The 24,093-nt window shown below is 67.2% G+C and overlaps 1 protein-coding gene across 3 annotated transcripts; it reads right to left on the reverse strand.

Annotated features, from left to right (window-relative positions):
- Nucleotides 1-468: 468 nt before the first annotated feature.
- ASPG (asparaginase) lies at nt 469-23,848 on the reverse strand. Of its 3 annotated transcripts, none has more exons than XM_082648606.1 (16): nt 23,726-23,848; nt 18,820-18,928; nt 18,081-18,201; nt 16,718-16,843; nt 15,142-15,225; nt 14,408-14,534; nt 10,940-11,052; nt 8,723-8,905; nt 8,514-8,627; nt 7,883-7,999; nt 6,456-6,551; nt 6,052-6,215; nt 3,611-3,697; nt 1,638-1,737; nt 1,214-1,294; nt 469-704 (listed from the first exon to the last, which is right to left on the reverse strand). In XM_082648606.1, exons 1-16 carry the CDS (start codon nt 23,805-23,807, stop codon nt 579-581), a joined length of 1,830 nt encoding a protein of 609 aa, XP_082504732.1. In that variant the 5' UTR covers nt 23,808-23,848; the 3' UTR covers nt 469-578. The 3 variants fall into 3 exon arrangements, with proteins under 3 accessions (XP_082504732.1, XP_082504734.1, XP_082504733.1); XM_082648608.1 differs by lacking the exon at nt 23,726-23,848 and adding an exon at nt 19,355-19,523; XM_082648607.1 differs by having other exon boundaries at nt 517-727.
- Between the last annotated feature and the right edge of the window lie 245 nt (nt 23,849-24,093).

Below are 24,093 nucleotides of genomic sequence, written 5' to 3' on the forward strand. Positions count from 1 at the left end.
TAAGAGGCAGCAGGTCCCGCGCTACCAGCAGATCAGGGGCTGCAATGAACGGGGCCAAGGGGCCGGCACACCGCAGAGCCCCTGTGAAGAACGGATGAGGGGCACCGGGAGAGGTAGAGAGATGGTCTCCATGAGGAGAGTTCAGCAGAAGCAGATGTGGGTGGGGGCTGCCTGGAGGAGGTGACCCGAAGCTTCAAGAGGAGGTCTGGCAGGAGAGGAGACGGGGCAGAAGTTGTATGGGGAGGGAAGAGCCTGCCCACCCCGCCCAGGGGCCCACACTCACACTCACTCCCGGTGCCTTGGGAAGGGTGGGAGGAGCGTCCCTCACCCCCAGGGTGCTGAAGACACGCCCTTTGACCCAGAGCCTGGGGCCTGACACCCCACACACACACCCACGGTCCTGGGACCCAGACAGACCCACTGGAGCCGGGCTTTGGGGATCTCGGGAGGGAACGGCCCTCCGAGAGATTTTATTGCCACTCGACCCAACAAAGACCTTTAGGCTGCATTGTGCAAACAAGATGGGGAGCAGCTCCAGCAGTGAGGAGGGGGGCAGGGGAAGGGGGCGCACAGCACAGTCAGGGCCACAGGGGTGGGTCTGCTGTCATCCTTCCAGCAGGTCTCAACAGGAAGGAATGGCTTACGCTGCAGCAGGACAGCTTCAGGTTAGACACCAGGCAGCACTTCCTGACAATGGGAGGTCTCTAGAGGAGTGGAGGCCCAGGTACTGTATGGGGCCAGAGCAGACAGACAAGCCCGGGCACCTGTCAGTGGGAAGCAGCCTTTCACAGGGGAGGGACCCAAGGACCTGAGCAAACCCAACCAGCCTGGAGGGTTTTCCGGAAGGCCAGCTGATGGGGTGGGAGTGGGGAGTCAGCTGGAACCTGGCCCACCCAGCCCAGTGGGTGCTGGTCCTGCTGGGGCGGGGCAGGGCGGGCAGGCCCCCTCCAGGCTCGGGGAGCTTCTTGACCGGGCTGGGGCCTCCAGTGCCGCGGCAGGGTGCGCCATGGGGCAGGGTGCACCATGGGGCGGCCTGACAGGATGGAAGCAGGGGGTCTGGGGTTGGCCCTCCCTCCAGGCAGTTTGCAGCTTCCCACAGAGGGTGCGCCCCACCCACAGGAGGGGCCCTGCAGGCCCCACTGACTTAGACCGGCTCTGTCCCCAGGACACAATCCCCACCAGGTCCAACCCCACAGGGGGGTAGGGGACTTACTGGGCCCAGGGCCTGGTCACCAACCCCACCCTGAAGGCTCTGCAGAAGGGCCACCACTTCCAGGTTCCCAGCTGCCTCTGCCTGCAGGGTGGGTGAGGGGGAACGCGGGAGGTGCTGCCTCAGGGACTCGGACCAGCAACCTGGCCCTGAACCCCGCCTCCCCCTTCGTGGCCCACCAGGCTGCCCTCCCACCCATGCACCAAGGACCCCATGACTCCTCCGTTGCCCTTGTCCCCACAGGTCTCGGCCCTGGGAGGGAACCTGGGACAGGAAAAGGGACAGCCCTCCCACCCCTGTGGTTCCCGCATATGAAGTGCATCCACCCGGAGAGCAGGGGTTGGGCATTTGGGAAGCGGGAGCCAATGGAGCTGTCAGGGAGGCCTTCCTGGACGAGGTGGCCTCAGAGGGCACTGGCGGCACTCACGACATGCAGGGCGCTGCGCCCATCATAGCCCGGCTGCCTCAGGTCGGCCCCTGCCTGCCACCATGCCCGCAGGCCTTCACAGTCTGCCCTGGATGCCAGCCTGGGAGGGGGAGCGGAGGACGGGGAGCCGTCAGAGACCACCGGGCACATGTCCATCTGCCCACCGGCACTTCTGCAAAGCCAGCCCCAAACAGCTGACCCAGCAGTGCCTGAGCCCCGGGGCAGGAGCGCAGGAGTCGCTGCGGGCCAGCTGACGGCCTGGAGTCTGGTTTCACCCAGCAGGGGTGACTGGGACTCAGGTCAAGGGTGCACACACGAAGGCACACGCGTGAGGATGCACGCACGTGCACACCACACACACCCCACCGGCTGAGTGCCGCCCGCCAGTTTCATATTTCATAACACAGCTCTCCCTGGCGGGGCCCACAGAGGCAGGCCGCATGGGGGGGTCCTGGCTAGGAGGGGGCCTGGGCCTGCCTGCCCCAGGGAGGTGGCGGGGGACTCACAGTGCACCTCCCGGGCCCTCGTGGGGTCGTCTGCATCCTCCCTTTGCTCTCACCCTGGGACCAGGCAGGGAAGGGGTCCAAGCCAGGTGTGCTGGCCAGGACTGCCGGGCGGAAGGGCCATCCCCCAACGGGGCCCTAGGGACTCGCTCTGGGTCAGGAAACGGCAGCAGCAGCCCCCGAAGCGGCGCTGGGTCATCCCTGAGGTGAATCACGCTGACGCTGAGGGCGCCACCATCCGCCCCGCCCCCAGATCTGCCTGCAGGCCTCTCGCGCTGGTTCCCACACACGCTCACCTCCTGGAAGAGCTGGCCAAGGGCCCCCCACAAATCCAGCCAAGCAGCTCAGGTCGGATGACCCACTCCCGGGGGAGCTGCTGTCACCTCCCCCCTCTGCCTGTTTCCCCATCTGTCAACGGAGCCGTCGAGACCCACCTGGGGTGCAGCTCTGAACCAAGTCACCCCAGAAGTCCCTTCAGAGCCAAGACCCTCCCCGCCTGGGCCCCCGCCACCATCCCGCACATCTGAGACCCCCCAGCCCCGCCCGCCTTAGCCCTGTTGGTGCTGAGAAGAGGCAGGTCAGCCAGCAGGATTCGTCCCTCCAGGGACGCTGCACTCCAGGGAGGGAGGGGCTGAGGCTGGGGCCAGTGGGCTCTCTCCACCCCACTGTGTCTAGGACGGGGGCCTCCAAGGCTCGGGGGTGGGGGGATGCTGGCTGGTGGGGACGAGGGGCCAGAGCTTCAGGTCCTCTTCCTGGAGAGCAGGCAGCCACCCCTCCTCACACCACAGCAGCCACGGTCTAAGACACCGCCCTTGTCACCCAGCCCACGCCTGGGGGCTCTGACTTCCAAGGCGCTTCCGGCCCCCAGCCTGCCCCCCCTCGGCCCCTCCCCTCCTCGAGGCCTCAGACCTGCCCAGGGCAGCCCGGGCTGGACACAGGAGGGGCTGGTGGGCAGGGCGGGGTGGGGGGGAGCCACGGGGAGGGTCCCGGGGACGGAGGAAGGAGCGGAGGCTGGCAGCCCTGGGCCTGCCCCCGCCCAGCCTACCACCACCCCTCCCGGGCCTCAGCCTCCCCAGGTCTGCCTGGTGGCCACTCAGAGCGGCTGGGGTCAGAGTCCTGCTGGCAGCTGACAGCCGAACGCCGACCAGGGCAGGGCCGCTGCTGGGCCTTGGTGTCCTCCCCACGGGGGAGCGCGGCCACGCGTGAGAGCTGCCGACTGCCCTGCCCCCACCCCGTGTCCCCAACCTCCCCAAACGCAGCCCAGGCACCCTCCCAGCCGACCCCTCCACGGCCCTCCTCTACCCACACACACGCACGCACACTCTCACACGCACCCCCTTGCTGGACTGCTCCCTCTTCTAGGAACAAACCTCACCCTCAAGTGCTCCAAGGGCCCAGCTGGTGCACGATGGGCTCTCCCCCCTCTGAAGCCCGCGTCCCAGGAAGCACAGGTATGCCTGCGACCCTCACCTGCAGAGCTCTGTTCCCGAGTCCTCCAGGTCCTGGGGGGACAGGCAGGCCCCAGCCGCCCGCAGCAGCCCAATGACACCCTGATGCCTGCCGTGAGAAACAGTGTGGTGACCGCCTGCCCGCCGCAGCCTCTGCGAGACGCCAGCAGGGCCTTGGCCTGTGCCCAAGACCAGGAACCCACCCTCCCCAGACTAGGGCCACCCCACCTCGGTCCCCAGCACCCAGACCCACGCCGGGGGGGCGGTCAGTCAGCCCCGGCTGTGCAGCACCTCCGTCCGCAGCATCCCCGCCAGAGGCCCCGAGGCCGCGCTCTGGGCACCTTCGGACGGCCCACCCTGGAGGAGCCTCCCTGCCGAGCTCACACCCGCCAGGGCCGAGTCTGGGAAAACGGAATCCCTTGGGCCGGTAGTCTGCCCTTGGGGATGGGGTGGGCATGAGACTGACGGAAGAACGTGGGCGTCAGGCTGGCCCGGAGCAGGGCCCAGAGGCCTGTGGGTGTCAAGGCACCGGCTCCGAGGCCAGGAACAGAGCACAGAGCCCCGAGGCTGCCCCCTTCCCCAGTTTGGGGGTGTACCATCAACTGCATGGTCACCCCACTTTTAGGGAGCTGGGGAGGAGAGTGGGCCACCCCCCACCCCCCCGGAGCCCTCCAGGGTGAGGCCAGCCCCTCCAGGGCACAGCAGGGCCCGCTTTGGGGTGAGCCGGGAGACCGGTTCGGGAGACGAGGGAGCTGCCGTGACAGCCAGCTGGGGACGAGCGGGTGGGACCAGGACGGGGTGAGCTCACCACGCTGCCACCCACACCCAAGTGTGAGCCGCAGAGTCTCCAGCCAGATCACCCGGCCTGGGCGCCACGGGCACACCCCATGTGCAGCCCTCCCCCTCGGTCCCCCACCTGTTCTGAGAACCCTTTGATGCTCCCAGGAGGCTGGGAGGGAGGGGCTACCCCGCTGCCCACTGCCCCAAGGGTGAGGCGCCCTGGCCCAGGGCTGAGCCGAGCGGTCTGGTGGCCTGGGCTCTCCATAAGACTCATGAGACCCCCAGAAATGACCCAGGGTCCTGCAGGCCGAGAGCCCCTGGGGAGGGCCCGGGGCCTGTGGCAGACGCTAAACCGAGACCAGCTCTGCATTCGGAAACAGCAAGACTACGAGAGATGGAAAGCAAGGCCTGTGATCCCCGTGTCCCAGACACACCCTCACACCCGTGCTCACCAGTGCGCTCACACACACACACTCACACACACACGTATGTGATGGCCCTCCCAGCTGCCGGGCAGGGGACGGGGAAACAGGTGGGAGAGTGGGCCCGCCCCTGCCCCTAGGTCTTCCCAGAAAGTTCCAGGCCTCGGAGCAACGTAAGCCCCTAGAATGCAGGGCCAAGTGGCTACCAGGCCCCACCCGTGCCCATCCGCCGTCAGAGCAGGAGAGGCCTGCCCCTCGGAGAGATGCCAGGCGGGCCGGGGAGGACAAGGAGACGGCCGCCCCAGCAGAGGACACGGGTACAGGTGTTCACCAGCCCTGACGCCTGCTCCTCCGGCCTCGGCTGGCTGGCTGCCCGCCCGCCAGGCCCAACCCCAAGGGAAGGGGTCAGAGCCTGTGACCCCGGCTCCTGGGTGGTGACCACCAGCTCGTGTGTTTTCCTTCACGTCGATCCTCACACAACCCGCCCTGCAAGGTGCCGCCGCCCCAGCCTGCAGTGCGCGTCACAGGTGAGCACACAGGGCGGCCCCTCCAGGGGGCCCCAGCCTCTGGCCTTGGCTTCAGGGCAGGGGGCCTCTGCTGCTCCTTCGAAGGAACCAGACGTCAGGTGCCCACAACGACTGCCCAGGGCCCTCGGGCCTCAGCAAGAGCTCAGCTCTGCAACTCTCCACTTGGGCGGGGGCCCCAAAAAAAACCCAGGCTGGGGCCCTGCCCTAAAGAGCCAGGGTTTGTTGGATGGGGCCAGCTTGGGGGACCCCCCCCACTAGCATGCATGCTGAGCCTGGCCCCTTGGGGACCTGTGCTCACCCAGCCCAACGTCTGGCACTATGTCACCTGCTCTGTACCTGCTCCATCCCAGTGCTGGGTTGGGGGTTTCTCCCCTTGCCCCACCCCCAGCCCCTCAGGTGGAGGACGGAGGGAACACACATGAGACCCCTGTGCTCTGTAAGCGTTTTCCTTTTCTAGAAATTCCGTGCCAGGGTCTTGCCGGGCCTGCCTGGCTCAGCTTGGTGGTCACCTCCAGGAAGCCCTCCCTGACCACCCTGCCCAGAGTCAGTCCTCCCAGTCTGTAGGGCCCAGCTGGAGGTGGGCGAGGCTCCGGGAAGCAGGCGTCCTTGGTCCCACCTGGCTGTGCCTGGGGGTGCTGTGTGACCACAGGCACACCGAAGGCCCCCTCTGAGGCATTCCTGTCCAGGCCCCGCCCACACATCCGCCACAGTGCCCGCCCCCCCCAGCCCAGTACCTGCCCCTCACGGCCAGCAGCAGCGGGCTGAGGCCATCTTTGTCCCGTGCGTTCACGTCCAGCCCTCTCTGCAGCAGCATGGTGACCACCCCAGCCTGGCCCCCTCGGGCGGCCGAGTGCAGCGGAGTTTGACCACCAAAGTCCTCCAGGCTCAGGTCACTGCCCTGGGGCGGTGCAAGGGATCACCAGCCACTGAGGGGAGGCCGGACAGGGCCAGGTAGGCCACAGGGAAGGGACAGGGTCGGGGTGCACCCAGGGGGGCCTGACACAGCCACGTGCCCCCCTCGGCTGCGGGGAGGTGAGCAAGCCCCGGGACAGGCAGTCCTGCCCACATCTGGGCAGCGCCCCACCCCCCGGGGCCTGGTGCAGCTGGAGCTGGTCCCCGAGGGCGGGCAGGGTCTCACCAGCTCCGCAAGCACCTGCAGGGCCTCCAGGTCGCCGGCGTGGGCCGCGGCGCAGGCCAGGCTGGGTACCAGGGCATCTCGCACGTCCTCAGCCTCCTGGGGTGAGGGGCGCCGCAGCACCTTGGGACCCCTGCCACTTCCTGGGGTCCTCACCACCCCCAGGAGTGGGCAGGGCCAGGAGCAGGGGAACAGGTGGGCAGGGGTGGGGCGCAGGGCCCGTGGGAACCCTGCTGGCCCACACACCGCGCCGGCAGTGAGTCCCAGGATGGGGTCCAGCGCCCCCTCAAGTCTCGACATGGTAAAAGGAAGGGGCTAGGCACCACATCCGAGGCCTACTCGGGACCCCCAGCCCTGGGAGCAAAGTCCAGGCAGGACACAGGCCACCACCTGGCTCTGTCCCATCAGCTGTGTGACCAGGGCCTGCCACCCGCCCGCTGAGACCCACGTCCTCGCCTGCCTCTCCTGCGGGCCAGGAGGCAGGGGTAACTCATAGGGCACCTGCCTGGGGGAGGGTGGGAAGGGGTGCCTGGCCCTCCCCAGCAGGAAGGGACACTTGGACCCCGTGCTGGGGTCGCCTAACAGCTCCCCAAGGCTCCAGACGGCTGGGGGTCCCATCAGAGGCCCCCGTAGGCATCCCCGCGCCAGGCACCATGGCGGGGACTGAGATCTGGAGTCATTAAGGCCCGAGGCATCCACTGTGACGACAGGCCGCACACGTCTGGCTGCTGCCCATCCCTGGCAAACAGGTTAAGTTCCTGCCACTCTCCACTCTCCCACCCTCACTCTGCAGAGGGGAAACTGAGGCACGTGGTATGACCCGGGTCAGCCACGGGACACAGTGCCCGTCTCCTGTCAGGCGCACCAGGTCTGGACACTTCTCCCAGAGGCCAGTGCTGGGGGTGGTGGTAAGGTGGGGCACCAGGAGGCCCCAGTCACCCCCGTGAGCCTGGCCCAGCTTAAATCTCAGATCCCAGGCCCTAAAGCAAGTCCTCGGTCCCTTCCTGGGCCTGGGCACCCTGGCTGAGAAGGGGAAGGAGCTCCAAGCCTGGCCCCTCTTCCCAGGGAGACCCCAGAGCAGACACCTCTCTCCCGCCAGCAGCAGGACGGACGGAGCGCCCATGCTGCCTGAGAGCGCCCCCCTCACGAGGCGGCCCTGCACCAGGGCCAGCAGGCCCCGCCCGGCTGCCCACCGGGTGAGCGGCCACGTTCTGAGCACCGTGTGCACGCTGCAAGGGCCCCTCTCGACTGCCCGGCCCCTTCCCACACGCTGGCCCACGAGTCCCTGCAAACCCTCCCCACTGTGGCCCCGAGCCCAGAACCAGTTCGTGCCTGGTGGTTTTCTGCTCCTGGCACCAAAATGCCAGGGGGCGGGAGCCCATCCCTCAGGGACCCACCGCCCAGACCCCCTCGCCCACGCTGGACAGTACCTGGCTCAGACTAAGGAGCTGGGCGACCCCGCGGCCCGGCGTGCTGCCCCGCAGAGAGGGCCGGAGCTCGTCCGTGGCGGGCAGCGTCATCTCCCCGCGCAGGTCCCTGGCCAGCAGCTGCCGGGGGGGGGGGGCCCACGGAGACCCGGGCCAGCTCCATCAGGGCCCGGGCCCAGCAGCCCAGACAGACCTCGCAGGCCAGGCACCCTAGACCCCGGGAGAGGGCTGCCCAGGGCCTGAAACTCCTCCCTCGGGCTCCATGCCTGAGGCCGGAGCCTAACCCCAGGCAGATCCCCACACCAGGCCAGCCCCACCCTCCAGCCCTCCAGCTCAGGGTCTCCCCAGGCCCCTGTGGCCTCTGCCCAGCCCCAGGGCCCAGGGACAGCCGTGTCTGAGGCCAGCCTGAAAAGCAAGAGGGAGGGGATACCCTGGGACAGTTTGGGGATCCTTAGCCCAAGCCAGACCTGGGGCTCCTCGAGGGGAGGACAGGCAGTGCCCGGGCTTGGGGCTGGCAACCGATCGGGGGAGCCCCCCGTCCTCGCCCCCCTTCCAGACCCAGGCACATATCCCCCGGACTGGGCCCCACCGCCCACCAGTGCAGGCCTGGGTCCCCAGCCGGAGGGGCACGCACCTCCTTCCTGCCATCCAGGCTCAGCCCCGGCAGGCCAAGCACATACGACAGCTTGGCCAGGGCCGCCTCCGATGTCATGTCGGAGCCTGAGATGGTGCCGGCTCCCGCCAGGGCCTGCAGGAACGGAGGCACCGGCGGACGATGGGGCACGGGGTCAAGCCGGACTTGCCCCTGCCCTCCCTCCCAAGGCCTCGGTGTCCCTGCCCCACCGTGCCAGCACCATAGTCCGAGGTGACGGCGCCCTGAAGGCAGTGGGTGCAGTTGACGATGACTAGGCCTCGCTCAGCTGCCTCCCGCAGCTCCTGGAGCAGGTCGGGCTTGGTGGGCCCGTTTCCCGATCCGAAGGTTTCCATGACCACGCCCTTTAGGGGGGGCTGCAGGAAGACCCGGACCTGCGGGGGCCGGGAGGCGAGGGTGAGGGGCCTGGCTTCCTGCTCCAGCAATGGGGACCAACAGGCTGGCCCTGCACCCTCGGTGCCCGCCACACTCCCCAACACATCCCCCCAAAGGGAACCTTGTCCCCTTCTAAGTGTTAAGGCCACAAACACCGTGGAAATGGGTCAGAGGTCACAAGGAGCCAGCTGGAGATGAGAAAGGCCATCAGAGGTCTCACGGAGCGAAGGGCCCCCATCCCAGCTGGGCCACCACACCGCCCCTCCCGGCCCCTGGCCCCTCCATCCGGTCCAAAGCTCTGCCCCATCTGACACACAACAGGTGATGCTCCCAGCAAGCCAGTGTGTGGGGAAAGGGCCCTGCAGCTAAACACACACACATGCAGCGTTCTGCTTAAGCCAGGGTACTGTCCGCACATCCCACGAGGCTGCAAGGCTCCACTCGGAAGACAGAGGACGGGGGCTTCCCTGGTGGCGCAGTGGTTAAGAGTTCACCTGCCAGTGCAGGGAACACAGGTTCGAGCCCCGGTCCGGGAAGATCCAACATGCCGTGGAGCAACTAAGCCCGTGAGCCACAACTACTGAGCCCACAGTGCCATAACTACTGAAGCCCGCGCTCCTAGAACCCATGCTCTGCAACAAGAGAAGCCACCGCAATGAGAAGCCCACACACCGCAACGAAGAGCAGCCCCCGCTCGCCACAACTAGAGAAAGCCCTCGTGCAGCAACGAAGACCCAACACAGGCAAAAATAAATTAATTAATTTTTTTTAAAAAAAAAAGAAGAAGAGGACGGGGCCTGGGGTTTACCTCAAACAAGGATGGTCCCCTCAGAGGCCACCCTGCGGGGACACCTGTTGCCCAGCTCAGCCATGCCCTGTGTCAGCACAGAGGCCCCAGGGCTGAGCACTGTCTGTCCCTGAACCTGCTACACAGGGGGAGCCCAGAGGCCAAGCTGCTGGCCTGTGCAGCAGGTGTCCAGCCCTCTGGCTGCGCCCCCCTCAGAGCCTTTCAGAACTGCCATTGGCTCCCTCTGCCTCTCCAGGTAGAGGCCAAAGGTGAAAGCAGACCTGTTGCTGGCAGATACCCGGGAACGGGGAGACTGGAGACCAGGACCCGCTGCCGCTGGAGCCTAGGTCACCAGCAGCAGGCCCTGCCCCGACGGCCCGGAAGTCCCCGTCGAGCGAAGCCCTGGGGGTCCCGTCCCCCCGCCTGAGCTCAGCGCAGCGTATGGCTCTGCACTCCCCCAGCTACGGCACGTTCTAGAAAGACTTCACAGGCCGGCATGCTTTCCCAGAAGGAGGCTGTGCAGCCAAGCCCCACTTAGGATGGCAGCCTCGTGCAGTGGCCTCTGGCTACTACACGACGTGAGACCCGTGCGTGGGATCCGGCCACCAGCCCCCGGGACGACCCTCATCTTCGAGGGCAGCCCTCACTGGAGCACGCCTCCAGCAAACCCCATCTGTCCCCAGCGCCCTGGGAGGGGAGCAGCTCCAGTTCACAGACTGTGGCCCAGAGGTTAAAGGCAGCCCGATGCCGGGCCACCCCAGCTACAGCGACACACCTGGGAAGCCACGTGTGTTGGGTGGAAGAGGGGGCCGCAGTGCCCCGCCGGTCACAGCACTGAAGCAAGCGTGTTCTGAGCCCCTGCAGCCCCGCACTCAGTGCCAGAGACGCCCAGAGGCGCTTCTACCCGAGACCCCTCCATCCAACTGGCAGCCCAGCGTCTGGGCCTGACTCACTGGGCAGGACGGAGGCAGGCGCCGTGTCCGCCCCAGGAACAGCTGGTGGCCAAGGGGTGGACGGCAGGGACCACCAGAGCGGCCACAAGAAAGAGCAGTCCAGGGCCACACCCCCTCAGCCTCAGAGGAGCCCTCGGAACCCGTGCTGTGACGTCCGCGGGGACAAGCCCAGGTCACGAATAAGGTGAACGGGCTGAGAAGGCAGCGGAGGGGGTGCAGGTCCCAGTGACACGACGGTGGGGAGGGGAGGGGGTAGGAGGCAGGCACCGCGGGGGCTGAGCCGGGGTCCCTACCAGGGCGGCGGGGATCCCGGGGTAGAGGCGTAGCAGGCCCACGTCGCGCTCCATGCTGCCGTGCACCACCAGCTGGCCCTGCCCGCGGACCTTCCGCACCAGCTCCCGGTTGACTGCGAGGACAGAGGGACCGAATGCACACCTTCCGGCCACCTGCAGGCCACGGCCCCGGCCCAGCCTCCCCAGACCCCCCGGCCTCTGTCTGGTGCCTCCGGAGTCCCGTCCCCTGCCCCCTCTCCCAGCTCGCTCAGGCGAGGGGCGCAGCTCCAGCCTGAGCCAGCCCCCGTGGCGGGCGTGGGGTCCAGGGGGCAAAGAGGACCCTGCCCAGGCCACGCCAGGGCAGGAGAGGGGAAGGGCAGGTGGAGGAAGGGCCTTCCAGGCAGAGGGCATGGCGCGTGCAACGGCGAGAAGCACAGCAGACGGGGCAGAGCTGGGGGATCACCAGGAACCTGCAATCCTGGGTCCCAGGAGCAGTCAGGGCGGCATCCTCTGACCAGCCAGCCTCACGAGCCCCTTACTGGGCACCGACCCGGCCCACGGCCCAGCAAGTCAGTGGGTGAATGAATGAATGAGCCTTCTGGATCCCTAACCTTTGGGGAAAGGAAACCTCCATCTCATTCACCCCGAAGTCTCAGAGGCCTAACGTGAGCCCAGCCCGCTCTCCACGCCCAGGGCGGCTCCTGAGCCCCGTGGAGCATGAAGGGGGCAGTTCCATGGGGTCAGTGCCTGCTGTGCTGAGAACTCCCCAGATGATCAGCCTCTCCGTGGGTCTAAAGGCTGCTGCTCTGCGGGGACCAAAGGCCTCCCAGGCCTTCTGCTCCAGCCATGGGCAGGGGGCAGGCGTCTGGGCAGCAGGCCTGGCCGTCGACCCTCAGGAGCCCGGCGCTGAGCCCAGGGTCAGGGTCCCATTCTCTCGGCCCCTCGCACATGGCAGCCTCGAGCAGGCAGAGGCCCCATTGTCCAGCTCAGGGAAACTGAGGCCCAGGGAGGGAAAGGGCCTTGCCCAAGGCTGCCCAGAGTCAGGTGCAGAGCCCGGAGGGGAATGCGGGCTCCAGGGCCCCCGCCCAGGGCTCCTCACCAGCCCGGTCCCGTGGAGGGGGCGCAAGCCTGCGGGCCTCCTGCTGTTTCCACCAGAGCAGTTCTCATACGATAATAAACTGAGGAACGTTCCAGACACGTGCTGCCCTTTCGCAGGGAGCTGGGAGGGTGGGAGACGCGGGGGCTCTGGGGGATGGGCTTGGGAGGAGGGCGGCCGCAGCATCCGTCAGCAGCGAGAGGCGTCCTTCAATTTCGGGCCCCGGCCCCAGCTGGGCGAGCAGATAAGATGGCGGCGGGTGGGAGCGAGGCCACCAGCCAGGAGTTATGGCTGCAGAGGGGGGTTTACGGAGACAGAGCAGGCCCACGCCGCCCCGCCCGGCCAGCCCATCCCCCTCAGAGTCCATGGGACCCCAAGTCCTTCCACCTGGGCCTACTGGACACCAGGGGACCGCTGTCCCCATGCGCAGAGGGGCCGAGAGGAGGGAAGGTGGTGTGAGGACCACCGTCCCTGCTCGGTCCTAACACTGCCACCGCAAGGCCACGCGGTGGAGCCCACGTGCACAGGGGACACTGGGTCCCACGTCCCCTTCAGCTGCTGGGACCCCGCTGGCCCGAGCCTGTCGGCCTGACTCCCCCTCCCTGGGGCCAGGGCTTCTGCACAGCGAGAACCTGGGGCTCCTGGAGGCCCGGTGTGACCGCACGTGCCTCACCCACTCGGGGAAGGGCAGTGCCAGCACCCACCCCCCACCCCCCGCCGTGCGCCCCTCCTTGCCCGGCACAGCTACCCCCCCGAGCCCCAAGCCCCTCGGCTGTGACAGCCTCACAGAGGGGAGGGAAAACGCATCAAAAAGCAGTGAGAGGGCGCCGGCCGCCCCAGTGCTGGTAGCAGCCCCCAGCCCCCGCCTCCCCAGGGGCCCCGCCGGGCACACCCCTGGCAGAAGCTGGTGTTTCTCAGCACCTGGTGCCGGGACCAGCCCGGGACCCTCACACACCACACGGGCACCCTGGCTGGGGGGACACAATCCTCCTGGGATCACGGGCTTGGGGGTCCAAGGGCGGCCTCCCTCTCGGGGCCAGCCTCAGCCCCGCGCCCAGCCAGCCGCCCAGCCCAGCCCGCACCAGTGTGCCCTGCACCGCAAGGCCGGCGCGGGCTTGGCGTGGCACAGGTAGGGGCCTGGGGATCCAGGGTGAACTCCGCACCTGCCAGTGGGCTGCGTCCTGGGAGCTCCCCTCTGAGCCCCAGAGAAGGTGTGACTCAGCCCCCACGGGGGAGGGAGGCCTGCACAGCGGCCGCTCCCTCCTTCCCGCCCACTCCTCCTTCCTCGGCTGGCTGGCACCGGGGCAGGAGGGGCTGAGCGCCACTGCCCACCACAGCAAGGAAGCGATCCATCTGCCAGTACCAGCACATGGGCCACCTCCTCCAGGAAGCCTTCCTGACTCTGGCCCCGAGAACCCGGGCGTGCTATACACACCTTAGATGCACCGACCGTTCTGGGCCTTACCAACCCCCAGGCCGCTCCAGTAAGCAGGGTGGGTGGGCAGGGGGAGGGAAACGCAGGGTAAGACCCCCAGAATGAAGTCAGGGCTCGGGGCCGCAGTGCCTGCCTGCATGGTCCTTCCCTCCTCCTGCTGTAGCCCCACAACCGCCTGGCAGAGGTCCTGCCCGCCACCACGCCTGGATGCCCACATCTCGAAGGCACAGGAGGAGACACGGGGGGGGGGCGAGGGGGCAACATGTAGACGGCAGGGACCGGGCGGACAGCAAGGCCACCGGAGCGAAGCCGTCACGCCGCCTCGCGGAGGGGCTGGCCATGCCCACGGCGGACCCGGAGGGGGGGCGGGGGGCCCCGGAGACACACAGGAGAGCGGACATCCTGGGTGGAGAGAGTCTCCACGGCCATGAGGGCGGCTGAGTCGGGTGAGGCCTGAGCACCAACCCCGCGGCGCTCGCCGAGGACTCGGCTGGAGACGGCTCCTCACCAGGGCCGGCGTCGGGGGTCCCCCGGGGGGAGGGCTCAGGGTCCACCACCCACGGGAGGCGTCGGGCAACCCCACGACAGGGGCTGGGCGGCCTGAAACACCCCTGAAAGTCCCCAGGACGAGGTCGCACTACCAGAACCACGTCCCCGGGAGGCCGAGGCGAGTGGCAGAGCCACTGACCGTCACTGAGGGACTCCTGGGCCTGGGGCCACGTGGCCGAGGGAAGGCACACGAGGCTGATCGCCCAAACTTGGCCCCTCCCGGGATGGCCCCCCGGCTCCGAGCTGGGGTTACCTGCTGGGGCCTCCCCACTCTGAGCAGCGCCCCCCGGCCCCCGGCTTCTCCGCAGCCCAGGGCAGAACCTCGAGCCGTGCACTCCCACCCAGGAGGCCCCGCACAGTCCCCGCAGCAGCTCCCTGCACGCTGTGACGCGATGTGACCCCTGCTCACTTGTGACATCAGCGCCCACGGTGGCCAGAGGGGGCAGGTTGGGGGAGCAGAAGGCTGCAAACCTGCGCGTGTCCACCTTGGTCACTCGGTTGCCCCGAAACAGCTGGTTCTGGAAGAACAGGCAGACCTGCGGGGGGCGGGGAGCAGCTCAGCGCCGGGGAGCCCCCACCCTGCTCAGGAGCTGTTCCCGTGGGGCGGGCTGGGCACCTCGGCAGTGAGACAGGCCCTGACGGCGTTCCATGAAGTCCCTCCCCAGGGCGGACGACCCCCTCCCAGGGCTCCTCTCCCCGTCCCCTGAGATGTGAGGGGGGATCTTGTAAATGCCTCCCTGTGTCACCACGTGACCAGGAAAGATGAAGAGGAAAAAGAGCCCGTTCCAAAACCAGTACAACCTACTGATGGGAACGTGCACACGTACACATGCACGTGGTGTAAACCAGTATACAGCATATCACAGGCGTGAGACAAATACACGTAAACCACATACATATGTACGTGACCCGGAGAAAACCACCACACTGTCAGCAGCAGACGTCGCGGGGGGTGAGAGGCAGCGACTGTTTCCTGCCGCCTTCTCTATTTTCCCATTTTCTCTACGGTGTACTTCACGTTCAAGGGGAAAGACAGATCTTTAAACCCTTCCAGATGCGCCCCCGTGTGTCCCCCTGAGCACCACACCCCGAGCCCCGGGCCTGGGTTCCCAGGAGCCGCAGGAAGGAGGTAGGAGGAGGTACCTCGGGGATCACGTACTGGCCAGCCAGCAGCAGGGCACCCAGCAGGTTCTCACGGCCGTCGTTCCACAGGGCGTGGATGGGCACCTGGAGGAGAGGCCACGGAGAGGAGAGGGGCTGAGGCGCTGGCAGCGTAGGAGGGAGCCAGTGCGGAGCCCGGGCAGGGGTCCAGGAGAGGGGGCAGGCAGGCTCGGGTCGGTGGGGACCGCTGCTCAGGGAGCTGCACCTGCTGGCCATGCCAGTCTGGCCCGCACCCCAGCGCCCTCTGCTCCCCGCAGGCCCCAGTGCCCGCTGCCGGAGGCCGGCCGGATGGGCTCCTGCCCAGGGACCCGCCACTGCCCAGCCCAGCTCCCTGGCCCCGGGGCACAGAGGCCCTGCTCCCTCACTGCCCCGGCCACTTCTGGACCGGGTGGCCAAGGGCTGACCGTGGGTGGACGCGATGGCCAGAAGCCTCACGCGGGACCTCCGAGCACCAGGTCCCAGGCCTGCTCCCGCGTCTACGTGAGGGCCAGTGCCCCCGGGGCTGACTCTGACCCATACCCAGATCCCCACCACTCCTGCCCAGGAAGGCAACAAAGGGGTGTGCAGACGGGCCGGCTGGGCAGGGGTGGGCCCAGGGCCTCCAGAGGACGAGCCCTGGCCTGGGGCCACAGTCCTGGGTCCTCAGAAGGGGTGTGGCAGTGGGCCAGCAGCCCCGCGCCTGGAGCCTCAGTCTCCCCTGCGTTATAACAGGGACGCTTCGTCAGGGCCAGCGCGGGGGTTAGAAGAGCACGAGCGTGATCCTTCCCTGGGGCCGGCAGTGCTCAAAACCCTCCCCTTCGTCCCTTGGGAGAGGCCTGATGGCGACCTACACCCAGGGGCTCAGGAGGGTCTGGGAAGGGCCAGGGTCAGCCTGCACCCCATCCCTCCACTCGAGCTCCGAGTGGGACGTGCTCGGCAGCAATGGGGTGTGTGCGGTGCAGCCCTGGGCCTCCCCTGAGTGGGGCCGCCCCACTGTGACACCCGCGGGGACCATGGACAGAGCAGGGCAGGCAGCCGGGTCAGCACCTGGCAACGGGGTTTCCCGACCTCTGACCCCGGGGAAGGCTCTCCAGGGCCTTGGGGAGGGCTGGCCCCGTGGCGCCACCGCAGGCAGCCTCTGACGCAGGCCCTGACGGGGGTCCAGGCTTCCCCCACCACCCCCCTTCAAATCCAGCAGTTTTCTAGAATATTCCACCTGTTGGTTTTGGGGGTTGTGCTGGGTCAGGGTGAGAGAGGAGGGGGCAGCATGCGCCCAGGTGCCCAGGGATGGCATTGGTGGGAATCACAGTGGGAAGAGGATGACAGCGACAGAAGGAGGGCAGCTGGACAAGGCGGGCAGCAGGCTGTGGACCCACCCACAGGGTGGCAGGGCTGGCACCAGGCAGGACCAGGGCACTGACCAGCGCTGGCCGGCTCAGGCAGAGCAGGAACCAGCTCGGGGAGCTGCCGGACCGAGCAAGGAGCCCGGGGACCCACCTGGGCCCCCAGCAGCGCTGAACTGCCCTGTGGCCTCAGGAAGGCCCGGACCTGGTGCCCACTGGGCAGCCCGGGTTCTTACCTGGGCACCAGTGAGGATGACGGTTTTCTGCAGGTTTTCCAGCATGAAGGAGAGCACGGAGGCGGCGAAGGCCATGGTGTCGGTGCCATGGATGACCACAAAGCCATGGTACTGCCCGTAGTGTCTCTGCAGGAGGGGCGGTGAGCTCAGGCAGGCCTGGCCTTCGGGGCCACCAGGAAAAGGAAGGTAAGGGCCCCACATACAGCTGGAGGGACCCGGGGAGGTGCCAGTGGGACCCGGGTCACCGCTGGCCGGGGAAGTGCGCTGGAAATGGAGCTTCTGCCTGGAGTCCCGGCGCCCGTGCTCTCCTTGCGCCCAGGACAGCCTCCTCCCGTCCCCTCGGGCCTCCCCATGACACCCCTAACCCCCGAGAGAACTCAGGTCGGGGTCTCTGAACACTCTCATCTGAGGATGGGAAGGTCTGCCCCGTGCAATGCCCGGGCTGGGCTCCCGAGCACACTGGTCAGCTCGGTGCCATGGAGGGCCCCTTGCTCAGTGACCACTGCCCCTGGGGCAGCAGGGGCTGAGGGGTGAGCAAGCCCGCCAGCCTCTCGGTCCAGTGGGGGGGCCAGGCGCGGACACAAGGCACAGCCAGTGCTGGGAGCCGGCTGTGATGTGGGAGGTGGAAAGGATGCCCGCAGGCGGACATGGGGAAGGTGCCTCCAGGCACACAGGCCACCTCTGCAGGGACGCAGCCCCGGCCACCACCTCCTAGCGGGCAGCCAAGTCTGGGCCTCAGTGGGCAGCTGGCCTGGGTTGTGGTTGCGAGGGGCACAGTCCCGGGAGACAAGGGGACCTCAGGGGACCATCTCTTGCGGCCCATTGAAAGACCAAGCCAGGCTGGGCCCGTAGCTGCAGGGGAGCCGAGCCACGTGGCGGGCTGGGGCGCCCTCTGCTGGCCACACAGTGAATCTGCGCATGGCTGGCCTCTGCGGCCAGGACAGCAGCCCTAGGCGTTCAGAGAAGCGGTCGGGCCCCAACTGTAGGATGCTGCTGGCCACAGAGCAGGGAGACTGCCCCAGAGCACGGCTACGGACATTCAGAGACACAAGGGCCGGGCCCAGGGCCGCATGCGGTCCCAGGCGCTCACCGTGAGAGGGGTGAGGCCCCGGAAGCCGTTCTGCCCCAGCAGAACGAGACAAGTGCGGAACTGGGGCCAGCGTCCTGCTGCCAGGAGGGGGCAGGCTGTGCGACAAGCCTGTCTGTGGGGAGCGGGCTTTCTTAAGGGAGGAAGGTGAGAAATGGGGTCCCTCGATGCCCACCCGCACGGGTGCAGGTAAAAGGGCCTTGGGGGCCTTGCCGCCAAGGTGCGACCCACTTGGCTCCTGGCCCCAGCCCCGCCCACACTCCCCCGTCACCTCACCTCAATGGTCTGGGCGATCTGAACCCACTCAGTGATGGTCATGTCACTGGAGTCGAAGAGAGGCTGGCACTCCAGCACCGTGTACATGACCCTCTGGTCAGGGCAGGCGGGGCTGGCAGGCCTGCAGGAGGTGGACAGCAGGCTCGCACTCTGCGCCCGCCTGCCTGCTCGCTCGGCGGCCCCGTTCCCTTCTGCCCAGCCAGGCTCCCGCACCCAGGGCCGTGGCCGTGGGCTCTGCATCCCCACCGGCTCCCTTCCACTCGAGGCCCCAGGAGCAAGGACCGTGGTCCCTGGAGGGGCCAAGGACAGGACAGGCCAGGTTGCTCCAGAGCAGTGTCCCCTCCCCTCGGTGAGCCAGGGCGACCCTGGGAGGAGGGCTGCTGGCAGGAGGGAGGTCAGCGACCGGGAGGGCAACTCCCCGCTCAGCTGGCCAGCAGCGAAGAGCAGCGGACAGCCTGGGCCACAAGCTGGGAAACAGAGGGACCGTCACAAGGCAGGGCACCTGGGCCAGCCCTTGCCTCTCCTATGGGCTTCAGTCCCCATGGGGCTCACTTGAAAGGGGGCTGTAGTCAGTTCTAGAGCCATCGAAGTGGGAGCCCGTGGGGACAGCATCCTCTAGCAGCTCGCCATGGACACACTGAGAAGCCACAGCCTGGCAGGCGCCAGTCTCAGGATGCCCCCCACCCCATGACAGCTGGCCATCGTCCCTGCCCGGGACCCCCAAGGAGCCGACACTCACGGCAGCACTAAGGTGTCCTCGGGGAGGCCACAGGCCTGGGCATGCCCCTCATCGTGGAACATGGGCAGTGTCCTCAGAACGGCGGCCAGGCCCTTGCCAGGGACGAGCACTGCAGGCGGGGTGGGGCAGGGAGGCGGAGTCAGAGGCTGGTAGCCACCACCAGCACCGCCCCCTCCACACACACCCTCCACCACCGGCCCCTCCCTCCTCACTGGGGGCCGGGCCCCAGCAGGGTTGGGGGGCTGGGAGCTGGCTGGGTGAGCTCTGGCCCTCAGGGAAGTCAGAGGCTGGGCAGACGGGCCTGCAGCTGCCCCGGGCCCTGGCAAGGATGGGCAGCTGCCCCGTGTCGGGACTGCTACTCTCACCCAGACAGCCCCAGGGCTCCACCACCGAGGCTCAGGGGCCCTGGCCCTCTCACAACTCAGACACATGTGCCCACTCTTCTTCCCCCACTTCCCAGAACGTCCACACCGCTCTGCCCGTGGACACGCTGTTGGCTCTGCCTGGAAGTCCTCTATTCCTTTCCACTTCTCACCCAGCAGGTGCTTCATCCCAGCTCAGGATACCACTTCCAGGAAGCCCTCCTTGATGTCCAGATGCTGGTGCCATTCCCACACGCTCCCCGTTACCGTTTCTCCCTACGTGGACTGTGTGTGACACCTTCAGGGTCCAGCCCAGGCCCTCTGCCTGAGCCTCCATGTCCAGAAACATGCATCTAAGGAGGCACTGGGCAGAAATGGTGTGTGTTCTAAGAAAACCCTGAGAAGTCACAAGTGTTTCCTGGAAACAAACAACTCCTCAGCAAAGGCTCCCAGAAGAATCTTCGCACTGGGGCCCTGGCTTTTTGCCCCACCCTGCTCCCTGCAAGCTCCGTGACCTTGGTCAAGTCGGCTAAACTTCTCTGGGCATATGCACCCCTCACTGAGGTTCTGTTGGGTGTCTCCCACGCGCCTGGCTATGTCGAACACCTGGACACAGAGGCGAGAACAGCAGGGTCCCCCCTCGAGAAGCACCCTTGGCTGAAACATGTAAGACCTTCAGGACCAGGGTCAGTGGTCACCCTGGGCGACGACATTGCTCCCAGCCTTCACCCTTTGCCCGGTGTATCAGTCTCCTGCTGCCGCGTAATAAACTGCCCCAAGTAAATCCCAGGCCCAGCCCTTGCCACCCCCCAGTAAACACAGTTGCGTTGGCCCAAGGATGTCGTGGTGCCGTCTCCCCAGCCAGAGAAGGAGACCCAAGGGGGAGCACCTTGAACAGCCCCCCAACCCAGGAAGCGCCCTTTAGGGGCTCCACACGCTTTGCTGCAGGAGTGACGGGGCTCAGTAGACAGAGGGGACATCGTGTGTGACTGCCAGCCCGGCCACCCTCCCGAGACGCCTGAAGTGTGACCAGGACACACACCTGCCTCCACAAAGGTCTGGACTCGCCAGCCCTGACAGCAAGGAGGCCTGAACTCCAGACCCTGGGCATTGAGGGAGGCTCAGAGCCACCCACCCTTCTGCGTCAGGCCCCCAAAGGTGTCCCCTCCTGACCCCCAGGACCTGAAATGCAAAATTTTCGAGGCCGTGATTGAGTTAGGGTCCTGAGATGACGAGATGATGCTGGCTTACGTGGGCGGGTCCTGAGCGCCACCACTCACATCCTTGTAAGACAGAGACAGAAGAGAGCTGACACCCAGAGAAGGCCGCGTAAGGACAGAGCAGAGACGCGAACACACCGGCCTGCAGTGGAGCATCTCCCGAGAGATGCTTCTGCTGCTCTAGGCCCCCGTTTGTGCTCATGGGTCAGGGCAGCCGCAGGAAGCCCGCACGCCACTCTTCACACTAGCTGCCCTCCCAGTGGGTGGCACTGGGGTGTCCATGTAAACCTGGGGATCCACGGACGGGGCAGGTGACGTGCACGGTCACCTCCACCCAGAGCGAGGCTATTGCTAGTGGACGGTGGGACACTGGCTTCCGGGGACACCCCACGCCTCGGGGCGGCAGGAAGGTGCAGGGCCAGCGAGCCCCACGCGGCCCAGACCCTGGTGTTCCCGCCGGGGGAGCGTGTGGGTGGACAGGCAAAACCAGCCGAAGAGAAGGCTAAACTCTCCTTCTGTTCTATTCGCTCTGTGCAAAATTCTGCCGACACATCATTACACCAAGCAGCCAAAAGTGTGGGGAGAACAGCCTTGAGGGAGGGTCAGGAAGTCAACGAACAAAAAATATTTTTCTGGGATTTGTAATGTTCTTGGCTTTTCAGAACTAGCAGTTTGTTGTGATTTCCTTCGTCATTCTAAATAAACACCTGTCCCCCCCAAAACAAACAAAAACAAGGGGACTTCCCTGGCAATCCAGTGGTTAAGACCTCCACCGCAGGGGGCATGGGTTCGAGCCCTGGTGGGGGAACTAAGATCCCACGTGCTGCGCGGTGCAGCCGAAAACACTAACAACAACGAAACAGACAAACAAGCAAATAAACACCTGCTTTCTCATCTAATTCTGATTTTGTAAATTGTAGTCTCTTTCTTAGCACGGGCCCCCAAGCTTCAGGCTCGACAGAAGCAGAAGCCGCCCTGCCCGGGCCTTGTCCCCAGGCCGTGCAGGCAGGGAGCTGTCCCTGGCAGCGGCTCCACGAGACCCACTCATCTGTAAGGGCCGTCCCAGGACAGTGAACTTGTGAACGTGTGGCAACTCACTCAGGAAGGGGGTCTAGGCCAAGGGCGCAAGAAGCCATGGACGTCACCCCTCCGGATGAGGCTTGGCTGCCAGGCCCTCCGGTGGCCTCCTGGGATGTCCTGGCACCTTCAGCCGCCAGGCTCCGAGGCTCTACTCACCCTGCTACGCCCGCCAGGAGCCAGGCCCACCGGGACGCTCAGGGCGTCAGGGCTCCTCGGCCGCGATGCGGCTCGGCCTTGGGCTTGGGGTTACCCGCTGATACGGGATTCACGATGCCCCTTGACCAGTGACATCTTCCCCAAACTCAGAGAGGGGATGGGTGGCGGGCGTCCCTAGCTGCCACGGCCTCTGCCCTCCCGTCACCATCCTGACCTTTGGCAGAGCTCAAGTGTGGGGCGCCGAGTGCCCTGCAGGCCACTGTTTACCAGCAGGCGCAGAAGGGCTCCCAACAGCGACAATCTAAACAGCTTTGCTGTGGCCGCCCCTCACCCCCCCTCGTGGGCCGGAGCCCACATCAGCAGTGCCAGGCGAGTTAATCATTGATGCCCTCCGCCCTCCGGATCAGAATGCCCCAGGCAGGAAGGGCCTGGAGTGTCTGCGTCCCCCCAGCCCCCAGCTGGGCTCAGAGAGGGCAGAGGCCGGCAGAGCACGGCGGCCCACTGGGCCCAGGCGTGGCTCCTCCATCCATCTGGCTCCGTCCCCAGCCTGGGGTGCTGTCCTGAGGTCTCGTGGATGACTCCTGCCTGTCTGAAAGGCGCTCCCACCACACCTCGTCTTTCTAGAGTCAGTCTCCAGGTCACCTTCCAGACGTGGGAGTTTACATCCTCTCTGGAAAATGCAGCGCCTGGGAGAGTGAGCCTAAGGGGCCCCGGGGAGGTGGGGGGCTGTGAGGGGACACGACGCAGTGCAGGTGGGAGCCAGGTCAGAGTCCACCTTGTCCCTGCAGCCTGGACCCTGGAGAACAATGAGTGAGCTCAGTGGAATCCCAGCAATCACAGCTGGCCAGGTGCCAAGCCTGGAGGGGCAGCGACAGGGGTGGGCCAGGGCCCCAGACAGTCCAGGGATGCAGACAGGGCCAGCCACTCCCCGCTCTCTGCCCCAGCCCTGGGGCAGCACAGGGCAGACTCCCCAGCAGCCCGGGGGGAGCAACTGGGGGGGAAGGGTGTGAGGGGGTGTGGAAACCATGCTCTCCATCCCTGAGCGCCTCCAGGACAGGGTTCTTTGGGGGTCTAAGTCCTGGGGCCCAGCACGGAGTGGGCCTCAAGAGATGTCTGCGAATTGGCAGCCAGCGTCGGGGGGTGGCACGAACAGGCCCAGAGGACCCAGAAGCAGTTGCTGGAGCGAGAAAGTGCTAGTGGCATCTGGATAGCTGCTTCAGTGGAAACGGTGGCCAGGAGGGGGGGGGCTGGGGAAGTGGCCCCAGGCCCAAGGGCAAAGGCGACCGTCCTGTTAGCACGGGGCAGCTCTGGCAAGTCCCCCGCTGTGGAGCTGGCAGAGGATCCGAGTAGGGGGACACTCCAGGGCCAGGTGTGGGGCTGCCCCAGGTGTGAGGACAGCCCGGACAGGCACCTGGGGCCAGGGAGGGAGCCCAGGGGGGCCTGTGTGGAGGGCACAGACAGTGTCCGCTCTCCCGGGAGCGCTGGAACATTCTGGAGGTGTGTGCAGTCCTCTCCACCCCTGCGGGGCCCCAGGCTCCCCAAACCCGGTCCCTGCCCGAAGGTGCTCTGCCCAGCCTGGGGGCACCCCTGCCCCAGTGGCCCGCAGAGCTCAGCGCCCGGCCCAGCAGTCACTGCCTCGAGGACCCACTCAGGCCAACGTCACAGGGGCAGAGAAACGAAACGCCCAACCTGCCCGGACTGCTCGTGCACGTGAACACTTCCCAAAGGTGTCTGGTGCCCGCTGCCCAGCCGAGCCCGGGCCGGGAACAGCGGGGAACGGCTGGGGTCGCCTTGCAGCCGCTCGGTGGTCCCCAGTGAGGGGCCTCGGCAGACTCTGAACACCTGCCCACCGGCTTGTCTGTGCGGGGAAGGGCGCTCAGACAGACGCCACGGTGGTCGAGGCTCGGCCCCGGGAGGAGCCGACGACAGCGCGGGGGAGAGGCTGTGCCCCCGGGCGGGCTGACCGCCCACCGGGAGCGGCGGGGTCAGGTGCGCGGCCCTGCGGGGCCTGGAGACCCCCGACAGGCCAAAGGGCGAGCGGACGACCCCCACCCCACCCCCGGTGCCCGGGCGCCGGCACCCACTCACCGCCCCGCTCGCTCCGCATGCCGATGGTGCCTCCGGTGTAGATGGCCAGGAGCCGCCGCTCGGGCCCCGCCGCGCGCGCCATGCCCGTGAGCCAGGGGACCGGGGACCGGGGGGACTGACGGCAGGCGGCGGGGCGCGCAGAGGGCTGCCGGGGGGAGGGGCGGAGCCTGCCGGGGGCGGGGCGGGGGAGGGAGGGACCTGCGGGGGCTGTGGAGGGACCTGCCTGGGGGCGGATACTCGCCGGAGGGTCGGGGCCTGTCCCGGGATGGGGGGAGGGGAGGGGAGGGGGAGGGGGAGGGGCGGGGCGGGGCGGGTCCGGTCTCGGGTGGGCGGATAGGGGACAGGTCCGGAGCGATCCCAGGCGATCC

This window comes from Grampus griseus, assembly GCF_964374135.1.
Source record: "Grampus griseus genome assembly, chromosome: 2".
In the NCBI taxonomy this organism is placed as follows: domain Eukaryota; kingdom Metazoa; phylum Chordata; class Mammalia; order Artiodactyla; family Delphinidae; genus Grampus; species Grampus griseus.